The 18249-nt window shown below is 40.3% G+C and overlaps 1 protein-coding gene across 1 annotated transcript in view; it reads left to right on the forward strand.

Annotated features, from left to right (window-relative positions):
- Window positions 1–11776: 11776 nt before the first annotated feature.
- eomesb (eomesodermin homolog b) overlaps window positions 11777–18249 on the forward strand; it is a 383568-nt gene continuing 377095 nt past the window's right edge. The window contains exons 1-8 of the mRNA XM_079562153.1: window positions 11777–11795; window positions 12236–12339; window positions 13399–13905; window positions 13989–14143; window positions 14320–14441; window positions 16362–16520; window positions 16614–16675; window positions 16761–17595. Coding sequence (XP_079418279.1) covers window positions 12257–12339; window positions 13399–13905; window positions 13989–14143; window positions 14320–14441; window positions 16362–16520; window positions 16614–16675; window positions 16761–17511 — 1839 coding nt within the window. The 5' untranslated portion in view covers window positions 11777–11795; window positions 12236–12256 and the 3' untranslated portion in view covers window positions 17512–17595. The remainder of the gene's footprint in view (window positions 11796–12235; window positions 12340–13398; window positions 13906–13988; window positions 14144–14319; window positions 14442–16361; window positions 16521–16613; window positions 16676–16760; window positions 17596–18249) is intronic.

Here is an 18249-nt window from a genome sequence, read left to right on the forward strand (position 1 = left end):
TTCAGTATTTGATCGTGATTGGATTCACAAACCTGACATATTATTTTTATGTCTGAAAGTCCTTTCTATTGGACAACATCACGCTCATGTTTTCGCATATTGTCACCACTTTTTGACTTTTTTCTGAGAAAATTAGACATTAGTTCATATGTGCTGACAGAGGAGATAATGAACTTTGCGCCAGCTTTTGTTTCATGTGGATTCCTCCAGTAATGACTGAGATATGAGCCAAAAAACAAAGACATAAAAATATGCATTTTGTCAGTTACTGCAGTTACCATAGTTATCGTCAGTTGCCCTCCACCTCAATTTTAAACTATTCACCTTTTTCCAGAGGCTCGCGTGGGCGCCGCCATTAATTGTGCCCGCCCCTTTTCTCCTATGTGTTAACACGGGACTGGAGAAGTCCACATAAAATCAGTTACTACACGAAAACAAAGCCGTGTTTAGGCCGCGCAGAGAAATGGTGCAGTGTTGACATGTTGGTGCAAATGAACATTTTAAACAAATCAATCGACTAAACATCAGAATTGAGCGGAGAATATTTTCCCTCGTTCTCCATTTAAATGAACGGGCTTCTCGCTCGACCGGAAGTGTCTGTACAACGGAAGTGCCGGGACAACGCAAAAAGTGGCAAAAGTGGGCGGGGCGGAATAAGGTGAATAGGCTCTATAGAATGTTCTGATGTCACGTGAACGCAACCTATTGGTGAATTGTTTGTTCAAAAGCCCGAAATGTTCTGGATCAGTGATGACAACATGAAATGCTTGTTTAATGTTCACGTGTTTAAATTTGCTACTTTTGTTTGTAAAGCCTGGATAAGGCGGCAGACTTGTTTATTTAAATGAGTTAATGTATATTGTGCCTACTGTCTGGCAACTGGTCCTTTGTTGTCGTTATTGGTGTCTTATAAGCCCATTAAAGAGTGTTAAAAGAGTGTGAAAGGGTTAATTCCACCTCCCTTTAAGTGGTTTATTTTATTTGGAGGGTACTGCATGTTTCTAAGTTCACAGGTGTGCCATACGCTGGCCACATTCTTTATATGAGAGACAGAGAGAGAGAATATTATTATTATTATTCCTTTTTAGATATCATATATACTCTATAATATTCTTCCTTGGTATACCTAGTATACGTAATACTGTAATGCTCATACCTCTCCACCTCCATAGTTCTCTCTCCAGGGTGAAGTGCAGGCCTATATGAATGCCCACTTGGCCCTCTCAGAGCCCTCTTGCTGCCTGAGGAGGCATGCTGTTAGTTGTGGCAGAGTCTGCAGCTCCATCTCTGATCCAATCTAACCCGAGCAGCAGGCTCCTGAACCTGGCAGAAGGAGGTTAGCAGAGTTAAACCCTTTCGGAACACGCCTCACTGCCCCGGGACACTACCAGCTCTTCCAACTGTCCCTGCTCAAGCCCCTGTCAGAGAATGTCTAAGGGTCATTGTACGGCAACTTATTGCATTTTGAAAAATAAAAGGTTGATTTTTCCCAGGAATATTTTCTGTTATGAAAGTTGAAGCTGTTACAAATTTCTGTTTTTTCATGAGTTAGTTTCATGAGTATGTTTCTTATGACTTAATACTTGCTGGCAGACACTGAACAGTATTCAGACATAAGTGCATGTCCCCATATCAGATGCTGTTGGGTTTCTTTACCTGTCAGCTTCAGAGAAGCTCAGACATTTTGGCATAATCCATGTTTGATGGAGATCAGTGGCCTGGAACTAATGTACGAATTAAAGTAACTTTATTGTGTTATGAACAATCAACGTATTTTATCATATTGGTTCTTCTCAAAGGGATGGGAATGAACCAAGCATCATTGTTATCAAACAAGGACCAAATGAACTGTAACATAAACACCAAATGATCTAACTGTCAGTATTAAGTTGTTTATGAGAAAGAAAAAAGTAAAAGAAACTTGGAAAAACAGAAACTTTTCTTGCCAAAATGTTCATTATCTACTGTAAATGAATGCAAAACATTGCTGTATCATAGACAACTATTCAACGGTCCATGATTGATGAATATAATGTTAATAATTTACACCAAAGTATGTTTTTCTTTTTGATGCTGTATCACATTTTTTTCATACTCTAGAGCTGGTAAAAGAAGTGTGGAAATTGAATGTAGTTTGTGTTGATTTTTCTAGAGAGTATACATTTTTTTCAATTAACACAATTAAAATATAGGCTTACATTTTTCATGCTGTCTCTTGAATCTAGCCAAAAGCCATTAATGGAAAGAAAACCTTTAGCTTAACTGTTGTGAGATAAAATCCAAAGAATCTTTAAGATAAACTGATGTTCAGGCTGTATGATATAAGAAATGCATCGTGTATCATTAACAGTCCTTTCCCAAGTGCATCAGAGCAAGTGAAGCTGAAATGTTTACGGTGTTTTCCGTACAGTCAAGAGACAGGGTGATGCTTCTTGCTCCTCCATGTCAGCTTGTTGCGAGCTGATTTGGCTGGCAGATGGAGTGTGGAGATGAGATTTTGAGAGTGTTTAAACCCGAGCGGCAGGACTCCTCTTCAGGGTCGGTGGGGAGCAGACGATCCGATGGTCTGGGTGAGGGGATTACAGGCAGACACAGGCAGACCTCCGCTGCTCCGGCCTGTCGCGGGGCACCTAACGTGGCTCTCCACTGAGAAATGACTGTCAATGTCAAGAAGTCAAGACGCCTGCAACAAAAGGCAACACCGTTTTGGCTGATGATACTGATGGTGTTGTTGAAGACACTATTTTATGCAATAGAAGCGACTTTATATTTAATTTTCTATTGGATGGAACTAGGTTTATAAACATTTGGGGGAAAGTACTTTAGGGAGAAAAAAATAAATAAAAGTTTTATTATAATAATAACAATAATAATAATAATAATAATAATAATAATAATAATCACCATTATTATTAGTTTATTAGTTCTAACTATCCAGGCAGGACTGCAGCATCTTGTACTTCAAGTTCCTAAATGGAATGAAATAATGAAGACACGTTAAGAGGAATACAAACCCAGCGAGCGAACAAACTCTATTTCATTACACTTCTATTTGAGAAACATACTTTATGTTTATTACAATATTGACCTCAGTACTATTGTTATTAAACTTAATATTTCTCTAACTAGTTTTAGAAGTATTAAAATGCTTTCTGGGTTGTTTTCTTGCTATGGCACTGGCTTTGTTGGCACAATGTGAGAAATGTCAGAATGCATTTCCTCTGAAGCAAGTGAAGAGCAGTGCCACTGAGCCACAATCTGTAGTCACTTCTCAGGCAGGCTAAAGCCTTTGACACCAGAGTTTTTAATTAAAATTACATTAGGACTAATCAGCCGAGAGAGGAGGGGGTGGAGGTCAGCAGGGCTGAGGGGGGTCACTGTCTGTTGCCAGGGCACTCATGTTCATATGTTCATGTGGACGAGTCTGTTGGTACAGTAACAGTACAGCTACTGTATAACACTTCCAAAGGTAGAAGAGAGTGACCGAGCCAGAATCCTGTGGGACTTTTAGATACAGACTGACAGAAAGGTAATGGCAAACCAACCGGACATTGTGGAGGTGGACAAAGAGCAGAGGAAAGCTGTTGTGGTGCATCACTAAGTGATTGCAGGAAAAAGCAACACAAGAAACTACAGAAATAATAGGGGCTCAGAGGAGCTGGAGAAGGCCTGGAGCGTTAAGGCATCGGTGGTCATTGGAGCACTCAGGGCAGTGACCCCCAAACTGGACGAGAGGCTCCAGCACCTCCCAGGCAATACATCAGACATTTCCAGAAAAGTGCAGTTCTAGGAACAGCAAGAGCCGAACTTGGAGAAATAAAGACACAGATCGCCCGTGGTGGGTGAGGAAGAGTCAGTTATTAATAATTGACATATATGATTCAACCTGACCTTTGAGTCAGTTATAATTCTCGTCTGTCGTCATAACTGTATAAACTTGATTTATGAGTTACATCCATGTTGTGTGTTGTTGTTTTAATTAGAATAAGAACAAACATGTCCTTGTGTGTGAATAACAGTGACACAATATCACATATAAATAAAGGTCAAATAAATAAACAAATAAATAAATATGAACCATCACATTTTCTTGTGAGAAATTTGTCTTGGGATTCACCCATACAGCAGACTGCAGTGTGCATATAGGCTTAAAAAACAAAAAGAGAATCATAAGGGACAGTGTTGAGTGTTGATTAGAAGTTATTAACATTATTGAAGATTATTTTTGACAGAGGGAACACATGGCAATGTCTGTGCATTTGTAAAGGCGAGATCAAATGTTAATGCAACTTTTCTCTTTTCTGAAACAGGCAGGAGAGTCAGGGACACACACGCACACAAAAAAAACCCATTTGTTCACACACAAGGACTTCTCGCCAAGATAATTATAAGCTTTATGAAAGTACTGTGGAAGAAGGGGGAAGAAACCCAGCACAAGAATGGGCAGACAGGAGGAGAAGAAAATTACTTTTCCCCTTTGGCTCTGCTTTATGCCCCTTCTAACAAGAGGAGGATGGTGATGTATGGAGGAGGCCTTCTTCAAGCTGGCATCCCGGGGCTTCTGGCAGCATAAGGCGAGAGGTAGCATTCAGAACTTCTTATGTTTTCTTCTCTTCATTAAACCACCAAAACCTTTGACCCTCCCACAATAGCCGGGCTCATTACTTGGTCCACCTTGATCAAAAAAAGACGTGCACAACAGACCTTCGCAGAAATGAAGTCCGTACCATTTGAATAGAAGCTTGGTATAGCCCCCCAGTATTAAACAACACCAAAAAGAACATCTTGTCTTTTGATCAAGTTTTTTTTTTTTTTCCTCCTTCAGCCTACATCAAGTGTCTGAATGCACTTAATTATCTAAAAAGGGAAAAGTTTGTACCTGTTGAAAAAGCTACCCCTCTTGCTTGTTCGGCTTCGTTAATGCCAACAAAAAGCGAGATGCGTTCGAATGGTCAGGGAGGACGCCACATGCTGCGGAGTGCCTTTCAGACATGTCCCTAATAAGAATGCAGCGGTGAGAGCGGCTGAATGCATGCTACAGAAGATAGGTAGGGAGGAGGCCAAGAAAAGAAAGGAGAAAAACATCTTTTACCTTCTCCTATAATTACTACAAATAATGAATGGGCAAGAGAAGAAATGGCACAGGAGATTTTCCATTATGACTGAAAAACCCATCAAGTACAGAAGGCAAAGATCGATAGTTTTTAATGGATAAAAGAGTTTCATATAAAAGTAAAAACCTATGTAGCAAATGTTTTGTCTGTTCACTTTTTGCAGCGAAATGTAAAAGTAATGTCCGGTCTGACAGTATGAAGTGAGTTGTATTTTAAATGCATAGGCAATTCCTTTTTATTTTCTCCTTCTGAAATCGGAATAAATTTAGATCAAAATGGGTCTTTGTCAGCTTTACAGAGATTTTAGTTTTCCTAATGTGCACTGTGTGACCCCTGATCCCCCGCAGAGTATTATCTCACACTTTTAACAGACAGTGTTTTGAAGATGCCAAACTTTTCTTTTAGTTTTGACATCAGAACATACACCCTTAATATAAGGCACGACACACTGCATCCACAGGGTAACTCAATCCCCAGCACATCATAAAACATGTCACAGAAAGTAGAATTGATATGGTTCACAATGGTAATTCAAGGCCATGTTCCATGTTGCTCTGGAATTCATTATTATTTAATACTACACACGTGTTCCTGGATTGTGTGTTTTTGACAAATGTGTCCTTAAAATGTGTTTTCATTATTCTCAGAATTGCATGTCATTTGTAATGTGGATCGATCTGTGATAAGTTCTCAGATAATCAGCTATTTGGCTGACTTCTTTAAAGTAAATGAATATAATAGTAGTAGTAGTAGTAGTAGTAGTAGTAGTAGTAGTAGTAGTAGAAGAAGTAGTAGTAGTAGTAGTTTATTTGGTCATTTCATTCCTTTAAACATTAAACAAACATTTCCAATTATTCGCGTACAACATGACCGAAAGGGTTTAGGCTAAAGTGAAAAACGTATTATGCCTATACTTCCATGAGAAAACAAACACAAACATGTAAAATAAACAATATCAAGTGTCAAACAGAAGAGAAATAAGCCTGTATTTTGAATTGATAACATACATTTCAATATTATATATGTATATATACAATTTATTTTAAACTAAATCATGTTATCATTTAAATTCATATATATTGCACTATTAATCTATTATGTCCATAGGCCTTAACCAGAACACTGTTCTGTCCTCAGCCTTGTGGGGTTGAGGGTCAACAATTTGGCAAATGTCTCTTCTCAATTCTCACCCTGTGCGATTCTACCCAATGAAGGCTATGAGGGAAAATCCTGTAATATAATCTAAATCATATGTGCTAGTCATATAATTAGAATATCATGAAAACGTGCATTTACTTCAGTTACTCAACTTAAAATGTGAAACTAATATATACATGCAAAGTGACATACGTCAAGCCTTTGTTTGTTTTTGATGATTATGGCTTACAGTCCATTTTTTAAATATTCTAAATTTCTGATATTTAAATTTGGGGTTTTTACAAACTGTGAGCCATAATAATCGAAATTATAACAAATAAAATGTAAAATAGTCTATATCATATATTAGTTTCACAGTTTAAGTTGAATAACAGAAGCTAATGCACTTTTTCATGATATTCTAGTTATATGACGAGCACCGGTATATAAAATGACAAATATAATAATGACATATGACGCAATTTTGACCTCATTATTCCTTTAAATATGAATAATTAAATACTGTTTTATTGCAAATAAAGATGTTGTGAGCTGTCGACAGTGCCTGCTATAGCATCAGGTGTTTGTTTATGTCAAATAAATTACACTAAAATTGGTGAAAAATGCACCACAAAAGGATGATGCAAATGAGATGTGCATGTAAAAACTTTAGCATTTATTCAATATAGGCTTGTTGATTTGATGTGCATTAGGAAGTGTGTGTGTGTGTGTATGAGGAGTAGATGGAGAGATGGGGGTTCGGAAAGCACGGGCTCACGCTACGATAGGTGCTAAAATATACAGCGCGAAAAACTCAGTGGGAGCAACAGGAAGGGGCACGACTGCTATATGGAAGACTTGTGTTTGGGAGACAATAACAATCTGTTTTTACAATCAGTGCTCCAATTAAAAATGTTTGTTTTTTAATAACATAACAAATCTTTCATGGAAATTTTTATACCATTAGTTCAATATTTGCTCTTAATAATCGATTTGAATTGTCAACTAGCTTTTAACCTTTTAACATGTTCATACCCCTGTTCAAGCTCAGAGACCGTCAAAAGCTGCACGGTCAATTGAAGCTATTGGCCCTTGTAAAATTAGCCTATAAAATAAATTCCAAAACATTGATAAGTTAAGACAGATAAAATAGTTAATACAGGGTTCCAGAATGCCCCCATTTATGCCATAATAATTTACTGCAACAATGTTAACAATGCATGGCTTTCTGTTCGAGTTAGTTCAACAGACAGATTACTCACAGTTCAGCCGACCACGTCTCACACACAGTTTGGGATGTCAGCGCTATCCATCCAAAACCCCTAAGAATGAGAAGAATTTAAATGAAACATATCTTTTTTGAAACACTGACACAATTTCCTTTGACACATCATGATGTTGGCAAAGTTCTTTATTTTATTTTTTTATAATTGCACTCGATGGCATTGTCCTGCTATAATATATCACACATCCTCCATGCAGAGGAGGAGGGTTCCGCGGCAGCCTCTCAATTATCGAGCTCTCCGCGCCACTCTCCACACCTCATGTTTTTTGTGTTAATGAGTGGATTAGAGCCCTGATTAAGATGCACTTAACCCACAAACAGCAGTTTGCATGCACATATCGGACCCAAAAGCCAATTAAAGTGAGGCCCTGTCGCTGCAGCCGCAAGACCATGGATCAAGTGCAGTTGTATTAGAAGACAGGGACAAGTGAGCCATTTACAGCAGTGAGAAGAGTGCTACATTTGGATCACTTCATATGAATAGCATTAGAATATTCTGCTTTGACTGATGTGTTTAGAAATTATATATATTATGCCCCAAAACTGTTAATGGACACACCAAATGTGTGTCCATAAACTCACTTAGGAATCAGTGAGTTTATGGACACTCACTTAGGACTCAAGAGGGTGACGAGCTCTGGAACAGTCGGCCCTTCAGCGTCCGCTTGGCCCTGACACTAATCTGTTTGCAGGTCTTTTTGCACAAGCTGAGCTGCCTCTGCATGTATCCTCTATTTTTCTTATTCCTTGATGTTAGTTTTATCATGCCTGTTTTGTATCTTTGTATCTCTTGATGTTTTTGATATGCCATAGAGATAAAGTTTGCCTTCACCCATACTTGATATGTTGAGTAGTACCTTTCAATTATTGTTATTTTTTGTACATGCACTTTAAATGTTGATCATATAGATTACAATACAAAACAATGTTCATGCATTCCATATAAGACAATGGCCCAATCTTCCACCTGGCACAACAACAGCTTTACTCAAGATGAAGTTGGAATCTTGCGTATACAAACAGTGGTGCACCAGTGCTTGTGCAGGTAGCCTGAGGGCGTGGCTAAGAGCAAAAGGGGTCAACTGAGGCGCGGTGTGCTACGAACAGCGCTGACTACAACGAACGCTTGCTGCTTCCTCTCCGCTCTCAGCCTTGCACATCTTATGAAGCGCTCGCAGGGCAGGACAAACAACAAAATGGTTATCCCACTGTGTGTTAAACACTGTCCATCTGACAAATGAAGCTTCAGCACAAATTCAACCTTGAAGACGTCATAATCATGGCCCCAGCTCCAGCCACACCTTGACGTCAGCCAATCATCACAGCTGCTCATGCTGCTTCAGCTGTTCATTGGCCAGGATCCCCTTCTTAAGCTCCCCGGTCAATCACTCGGCCGTTTCCCAGTCGTGCTGCCACCCTCCTCTGCCTGGTCTCTCCGTAGCTCTTATTCTACCACCACCAGTGTCCGGGCTCCGGGGAAGATTCTGGCTATCATCCATCGATGCCATGTATTCCATCATTACTGCAATCAAATCATGATTCACATTCAATAAAACTTCCGCATTGTGTCTGTGAGTCTTTTCAGGTTGAAATGTGTTGATGTTCCCACTCTTGCGCCAACAGAAACGTGCCCACCCCCCTCCCCCAAGCTTTACCTTGGGGAGGGTCGTTCTCAAGACATAGGCATCAAAAGAATGTATTTTTCCAGCTTTTGCAACTTGTACCATAACTTTAGCTTTTAACAGTGCCGAGTTCCAGTTGTGGAATGGCATATACAGTATAATGGTGAGACCTTGCTTGCAGAGCTTGATTATTTTTCAAAAAGAGCACAAATTTATATGGAAAAACTAATCATGCATATGCAGCTTTTCAGTACTAACCTGCTTATTCTTAATCTGTGTTTTGAAACAAAAAAAAGTGACACATTTTGTAGCAGCATGCTATTTATGCTTGCAAAGTTATAAACTAAGCTGATTAATTAGCTCTCTGGCTTATACCTCTGAACCATAAAGAGCTTGCAAATTACCTTTGGGTAAACTGACTACAAAACAATAAATCAATCAAAGCGTCTAATGAAGCGCATGTGTCGTGGCTGCGTTCTGCCCTTACCATATTCATCTGTAGAATAACAATGAGCAACACAGAGGATAGTGGTTAAATTGTTAATCATAAAGTGATACGGCAGTCAGCAGATTCAGTCCTGGCTGTTTCTAGACGGACGAATGCATGCGAGATTCCTTCCACACCACTGGAGCAGACTGGAGAATGGGACACCCTGACTGGTTGCGAGGTAATGCTATGCTCGGCCAATTTAATCCCGTATGAGAGATATATTGTATCTGGGTTATAAGCCTAAAATATAAGCAAGGAAAAGGAAAAAAAAATGTTGCTTGTGCAGACCGACCTTTTGATTATTTGCAATATATTTTTGCTAATAATAAACATATATTCTGGTACTTTGGAATTAGCTTGTGAGCGCGAGTGTTGTGTGTGAGTGGCGTGTTTACATGCACGGTCCCAAATAAATATAAATAAATACAGCTGATTTGTTTTGTTTCTTTCTTTCTCGTTGAGGCAGAAGAAATGGCACATGGGAATAACAAGATCCTAAAGATGAACCTGAAATTTGCAAGTATAAATATGCAAAATTAATACATACATAAATCGTCCAAACATCTACTTAACTGATGATTTGAATTTGTGGATTTGGCACCTCACAACATCTGCTGTTATTTTTTAAGGATACACATTTCATTCTTATACCATCAAAGTACTTCTCTTTCCTGACATACAAATAATGATTTCAGGTTAAGAGTTGGGCAAAGCAAATTGGCGGGCAGCAGATCTTGACACTACAGATCGGCTGTGAACTGGGGCAGGCTCGGAGCAGGGCTTTAATTGGTTTTGGCGGACGTTTTTCCAACAAGTTCCCAAGAAGTGACTTGGGAGAGTCATGGCTCTTGGCAGATAAAGACTTTGGGAAGATGAATTTGTCGCGTGAACTTTGAATCAGTGTCAAATAAGAATCTGCACTCAGGGAAAAGTTGATGAACTACTAAATCCCCCCCTTTTTCATGTTTCATTGCCATAACATTAGGCTGCTGTGCTGTATGTATCTCATATAGGCTATAACAGGCAAGTAAAGTTTAGACAAGTACATTAACAGCTTATCCACCACCTGCACTGAAAAGATTATAAAAAGAGATACCGGTTACAAAGCCCAACCCAAACAGCGTCTCATTTGCAAATGTAAATGAGGAAACACCAAATCTTTACAGAGAAGCAGAAGTGTATCTCGGTGGGATAGCTGGAACATGACAGCTCCCCGACTGCCCCCACGCTGAGCACCAAATGTGATGGTCTGGTCCCGCTGCTATGCACAATATAGGATCGAACCACGACTGTAAGCAAAGGGGGAGATGTGGCCACCCTTAAAATTAACCTATTCTGTAGAAATCACGGGAGAAAGTGTGTGGAGAAAGTGAATTACTATCATCCAAGAAAGTTACAAGCCTGAAATACTACTCCTACTCCTACTCCTACTCCTACTAATAATATTTACAAGGATATTTCGAACTCACTGGGCCAATTGAATGCTAAAACGCTCATGGCAGTCGTGACATCACCAGCCGCGTCGGGCTCGGTTCCTGCCATGGCTTGGACCCAACGGGGCCTTCTGCTCGTGTACATGTGTGTGAGTGTTTAGGTTGGGTGAGTGTTTGTTGGGAAAGAGGGGAAAGCGGGGGCAGTGATGGCCAGGTCACCGCTGCCTCTCCGGAGCACTGTGGGAGAGGCAGCCCAGGGCATGGCACACTTTCAGAAACAGCCCTTTAGATGTGTCAAAAAGCAGGCACAGGGAGGGGAGGATGCTCGGCGAGTCAACAAAAGTGCAGTTTAATAATGTTACGTTTTTGTCTTCACCGGGCCAACAAACTGAGGGGAAAACACCACACCTCGCCTTACATTGATCAAAAACTAGTGAGTCATCCCACTTGAGACACAAAAACACACATGCTGTTTGCCAGCACAAGTGTATTGGCTTAACCTGCATGTGCATATTCAGACAGCCTATTAGTGTATTTGTCTTGTTTGAAGTCAACTGGGTGGCGACCATTTCACTAATCCTCTCACTGCCTTTTCATGTGGACTCCCCAAACATCAGAAGTGTCACTATAGACTTCACAGAGCAAAGATGGGTGATTACGGGGCATTGTGCACGTCTGGATGTTCCCTTTGAAAGTTGACGACGGCCGTTACAGGTAGACTATTTACACACACACACACACACACACACACAAACTATTTTAAATTAGTTTGTGTGTGCACAGGAAACATACTTTGCCACCACAATTATAGGTTTGGATGGTCATTGGTCATTTCATAGGAGTTCATTGTAATACTAGGCCATGGTGGTGTAACCCCAACACTGTATATCAATTACATGCATGCACCTTTGGGCAGATTTTGGGACAATAACCCTATAGGCTACTCATCTTGTTCAGTTCATGGACGATATGATTTGAGTTCTCTCACCCTGTGCCAGTGATGTCGAGGATCCCCGGCTCCTCCCCTGGGGACCAGAGGAGGACCTGATAATAGGTCGCTACACGCGCGTCATGCAGCAGCGCGCAGAAAGCGGCAGTGCGCGTCGTGTCGTTCATCATTTTGCGCTCCCATGATTCTTGCCACGATCTTCCAGATCACATAGCCTGAAAGATTTATGAAGTTACATGGACGACAAAGTGGACATTTAAAAGACCAAACATTTTTGGCCTTTTACCTTCATAGAGAAAACAACATTTGGTAAGTTTATTGGGCTACAATTTATTTAAGTTTACAATTTATATTTTTACTTTTATTTAGCTTAAATATTTGCTTTGTCAGCTATGCCATGCAGGACTAGGAAACATTACAAAAATAAAAAGCGACATCACTTTATTTAGCCTTTTGATTTTTTCCACTATAAAAATAGGCTAAATTAGGCCTATTTGTAACACGCATAGCCTATTGTTATTTTAGAAAACGAAATCAAATCAAACGACAGAAAAAATTAAAGTTTCTTCGAACAGATTTTTGTTTTTATTTGTGCGTTACTCCACGCATCTCAGGACGGATACGTGAGAACTGGAGAAAGTCTATTCATCATGCATTTCAGCGGATTAAAATCGGTCAACCGGTAGTTCACGTAGAATTAAATTTGCAGCAAAATAAAACTCCCGTGAATTTAATATTTGGAATGCAACCAAACCCATTCATCTTCTGAGTTTCAGGAGTCAAATTTTTACAACTTTCAGCGTACACATTTTTTTGATCAAAATAGCTATTTGTTTTACCGTGCGTAAAGTTGGCAAGCGCGTGAAGTTGAAAAAGGAGAAACACACATTTACAAGAAACGGCACAACTGGACTAAACATAACTTGTTAACCCACACATCCTTGGCTATAGCTTTCAGCCCAAAACCAACACTATACATGGCATTTTAATGTTACACTCTTCACCAAAACGATTAAATTCTTCTGCATAAATTATAGCTTAACTTATGTCTGCATTCGCCTGAAATAAAGGGACATGTCAGGGACAAATTGAATTGTTATTGCCTAATTCTTTAACTATAATTTGTGTTTTATCTAGTTCGGACAATTTCAGACAAACTGCTAAATCTACACTGTCTGAAAACGGCCTCGAAGCTAAAGGAATAAATGTAGGCTAGTTTCGAAATATTGTGTCATTGTAGAAACCTTTCCCCCTGTCATGTTTAGGGCATGCTGCTATTACGCAAAAAATAATTTAAAACACGGGACTCAACAATAGGAATTGCGGAACAAAATTTTGTGGGCTTAATTTTTTTGTTTGTTTTTTTAGCACCAAAATGCTCAGCAGTGAGGGAGACGAAAGTCCCTTTACGTCTGCAAAAGACGCACCTGATGAGAGGCGCAAATCTCCGGCCTTGCAGCGAGAAGAACCGTCAGCTGTCAACAGGTTTACGGAGCACGGTGTGGATCGCTACTACGTCCCTCCGTCAACTTCCAAGCAGAGCCCAGATCCAACTAACCCGTGCTCCTTTCTCCCATATGCTCCGAGCGGCACAGTCTATAGCCCTTCAAGTGCGCCACGGTACCCCTCATCTCTGCACTTGAGCTCCATGCTTCCTCCAGCGGGGTTTTCCCCTTCGTCCTCTGGCCGAGGCCATTTCAGTCCGGCCTATCAGCTCGGCCAGAGCACTGGCTGCATATACCCGTCCTACACCGGAAACATGGCCTTGCCTGCGGCCGCGGCGCACACGCGGGCTCAGGTGTACCTCTGCAACCGGCCACTGTGGCTTAAGTTCCACCGACACCACACTGAGATGATCATCACCAAACAGGGCAGGTACGGAGCTACTGAACAGATCCAGTTTCATTGGGCGCGCATGACAGTTGCTTTGTGTTTCATGAGTATGTTTGTGTCCCCAGACGCATGTTTCCATTTCTAAGTTTTAACATCGCGGGACTGAACCTAACTGCGCATTACAACGTGTTTGTCGAAGTGGTTCTGGCAGACCCCAACCACTGGAGATTCCAGGGGGGCAAGTGGGTAACATGTGGGAAGGCAGACAACAGCAGCCAAGGTAGATCAGGTCCAAGTTCACTAAATATGTAGCCTGTAGACCCATTAGGCTACTATTTGAGTGCAAAATTTCTGAAACGGAGTAGTCAACTTTTAAACATGCGAATGAATGTAATAGGGACCGAAATAGGCTATACCCTCAATTAAATTGTTTTAACTTGATATTTGTTTTTCTAGGAAATAAAGTATACATTCATCCAGAGTCTCCAAACACAGGAGCCCATTGGATGAGACAAGAGATCTCCTTCAGTAAACTAAAACTGACCAACAACAAAGGCATCAACCACAGCACTTCTCAGGTATGGCCAGTGGTGATCAAAGTAGTATAGGCTGCAAGTCAAATAGGCTATTACTTCAATGAAAGTAAAAGTTGCTCAGTCAATTTTTTGCAAAGTAAAAGTATTGAAGTAGGCTTATTTGCTTGAGAGAAAGCTATAAAAAAAAAAATAGAAAGTACAAATCAGTTTAAATCGGCCTAGGTGTGCATCTTCAAAAACACAGCAACTGTGTCTGAATTTATCATCTCTGTGATTCAGTGGCATCAAACAAAACATTTGCAGAGTGCTACATACTGTGCATTTAATTTTCAAATGGACAAAAGTGGAGTAAAAAGTGGTAGTAGTGGAAGTAGATTCAAGATTTTGTATTTGTCAAACCATGTGAATGGTTTGAAATTATATTTCTCTCATCCTCATTTGGGGAGTGGGGGAGGGAGAAGCGGGGTGGGAGGGAGGGCAGGGAGTTCAGCTTCCCGATGGCCTTGTGTATGAAACTGTTCTTCAGTCGACTGGAACTGACCCGTAGATTCCGCAGTCTCCTCCGTAAGGCATTACCTTGAAGAGACTGTGTGATGGGTGCCTGGTGATTTTGACAGCTTTACGGGTGAGACGGGCGGAGAACATCTCCTTAATAGAGGGGAGAGGGGCTCTGCAGATCTTCTCCGCTGCTCGCACGATGCGCTGGAGCCTCCTTCGGCAGTGATGGAGCTGGTCAGGATTCTCTCTATAGTCCCTCTGTAGAAGTTGGACATAATGGAGGCTGGGACTCTGGCTCTTCTCAACTTGCGGAGAAAGTAGAGACACTGATTACTTTTTTTGACCAGTGATGTAGTGTGCATGGTCCAGGAGAGCTTCTCTGTGATGTGCCCACCCAGGAACTTCTCCAGGTATTAAGTCCATATTTAGCTTTCAAATGTAGTGGAGTAAAAGTAACAAGTTCTCTATTAAAAACATACTCAAGTGAAGGACAGAAGTCTACTTCTCTTTACTGACCACCTCTGGGTATGGCCATATTATACAATGAGTGCATTCAATTTATATTTACAAAGGCCATTACCTATGGCATCACATACCGTATGCCATATTGACAAAGGAAACAATATAATAGCCCTAGCATAATTACAGGGTTTCTGCAGTGCATTAATAGTCATCAAAAGTCATTAAATGACTTAATTGAATTAAGGCCTTAAAATTCATTAAAACAACATTACATCGGATTCAACCTGACTTTAAATCTGAATTTCTTAGATAATATAATTTGTCCATAGAGACAGAACCCACAACAATGACATTGCTCAACTGTTTTAACTGCATACATTTGTCTAAAACAAATTCAGCTGCAGTTCTGACTGAAATTTTACACAATCTTTTCGTCACCTGTTGTGTCCAGTTTAGTTTTGATGATCTAAATTTCCCTTCATTCCGCTGTTTGAATGTTTACAAATCTTACAAATCAAATATGCCAAGATGTTTTGCATTTGTGGCATTAAAATGTTGTATTTAGCCATTAATAAGCATTAAATTTGACTTGAAGAAACCCTGAATATGGCTGTCACGATAATTACTATATCGATTTATCGTTCAATAAATAACAGTTAAACAATATATTTTTGGGCTCGATATTTATTGTCTATACATTTATTAGCATTACCCCCATTTTTGTCTTTGTAAAACTGCGATTTCTAACTTAAAGTAAACTGAGTTACAGTATGTTTCATGTTTATTGCAGTGTGTGAGGTATTTTAGGATATGATTATGTACTTTTAGAAAAAAGTTTTACTGTCATTTTTATTTCTGAGAGTTAACAGTATCTAGTATCGTTAGAGTCAATATTATCGTTTATCACGATACTTTCCTGCCTCAATATAGCGAACTTCAAATCGGTTATCATGACAGGCCTAACCCTGAATTAGTTTGATAGATTTTAAAAATTCCTTCCAGATGATTGTGCTGCAGTCGCTGCACAAGTACCAGCCACGACTGCACATTGTGGAGGTCTCTGAAGATGGAGTAGAGGACATCAGCAACGAACACAAGACGCAGACTTTCACCTTCCCAGAAACGCAGTTTATAGCTGTCACTGCCTACCAGAACACTGATGTGAGCATCACAATCATTGCAACTGAACTATAGAAATTGTGATTTGAAATCCAATTGTGACTATCTCACTTTCTCCACATGTTTTTTTTGTAGATCACACAATTGAAAATAGATCACAACCCTTTCGCCAAGGGATTCAGAGATAATTATGATTCGTGAGTATTCTGCAATGTGTATGATTCTTGGGTGGGTAAAAGTCCTTAATTCCTCCAGACCTTACTCTTGCTTGTATATTTTCAGAATGTACACTGCCCCAGAGAGTGACCGCTTAACCCCTTCTCCCACTGAATCTTCCCGTACTCACCAGATTGTCCCTGGGGCACGATATGCCATGCAGCCTCTGTTTCAGGATCAGTTTGTGCACAATCTCCCTCAGAACCGCTTCTATAACAGTGAGAGGGCAGTGCCTCAGACCAACAGCCTCTTGTCTCAAACAGATGAGGGAGCATCCCAGAGGTGGTTTGTCACTTCTGTGCCACAAGGAGCAAACAGCAGCAGCAACAACAAGCTGGACCTAAGTCCGTACGAGGGAGAGTACTCCAGCCCTCTGCTGCCCTATGGCATCAAGTCCCTGTCCATGCAAACCTCACACGCCCTCAGCTATTACAGTGACTCACCTTTCTCCACTATGACCCAGGGATGGGGGTCTAGAGCTGCCTATCAGAGGAAGGTATCCCCAACCCTACCCTGGTCCCCACGACCCTGTCCAACAATCAGTTTCCCTGAAGACTCAGACAAAAGCAAACCTCTAGAGGAGGAGGTGAGTGGCAGCACCGCGATGCCCTGGACAGACACGCCAGTGACCAACCCTGTTTTAGACAAAACAGATTCATATACACCAGTGTGCAAGAGAAGACGTCTGTCCCTGAGTGGTCCCAGTGTAGAGGATCCCACTGACATTAAATGTGAGGAACTGGCCAACAGCTCCTATGGCAAAGAGACAGCCTCTTCCAAAAGCATGGCTGCTTATTATTCATTTTACACAAACTAATAATGTGGATTACCATGGCATTAAGCAAACTGAAACTGAAACTAATTTTCATGTTGATGACATGCACGCTTAACGGGTGTTTTTGTGGTGCTAAACTGCTGATAAACAATGTATTTTTTGTTTGTTTTGAAATAGCAGCAACACTTGTTGTATTTTAAAGCAGCTGTAATAATATAGTTTTTCTGGGTAAATGTGTTTTTCATTTTAAAGTGCCAAATGTGTTTGCTGTACGCTGTACACTGTTTTTGAATGTGGAGACCTTGGCATATGTGTTTACATAGAGACTTACTGTCCTTAAAGATTATTTATCGAGAGCTTGTAAACTTGAGTTTTAGCAGTCATAAATAAATGTGAACAAATAGTTTTATTTAATTTAACAATGATGTTCAGATATTTTATATGAAACAGGTGCATTTGTTCCCTATATGTTCTGTTGTAGGAACTGACCCAATTTGGTCCAAGTAAATTGTACGTTTTTTGTGGGAGTTAATGTTTGTGCATTCCTCAAGACCTACACATAACAGGCCTGATTATAGGGGTTGTGGGTGGCAGGGCAGCATCTTTAGAGATAGTTGCACAATGATAAGATGAAATTGCAAAGCTGACACACAAATATAGGTCTACACATTGTTTATTCACATTCAGTTCAATTCAATTTCTTGAGCCCAATGTCACAAATAACAATAAACAACAACAATTAAATATTTAATCATGACCACAGCAGGTCTTATTTTTAAC

The sequence above is a fragment of the Gobius niger genome, assembly GCF_951799975.1.
Source record: "Gobius niger genome assembly, chromosome: 8".
NCBI lineage: Eukaryota > Metazoa > Chordata > Actinopteri > Gobiiformes > Gobiidae > Gobius > Gobius niger.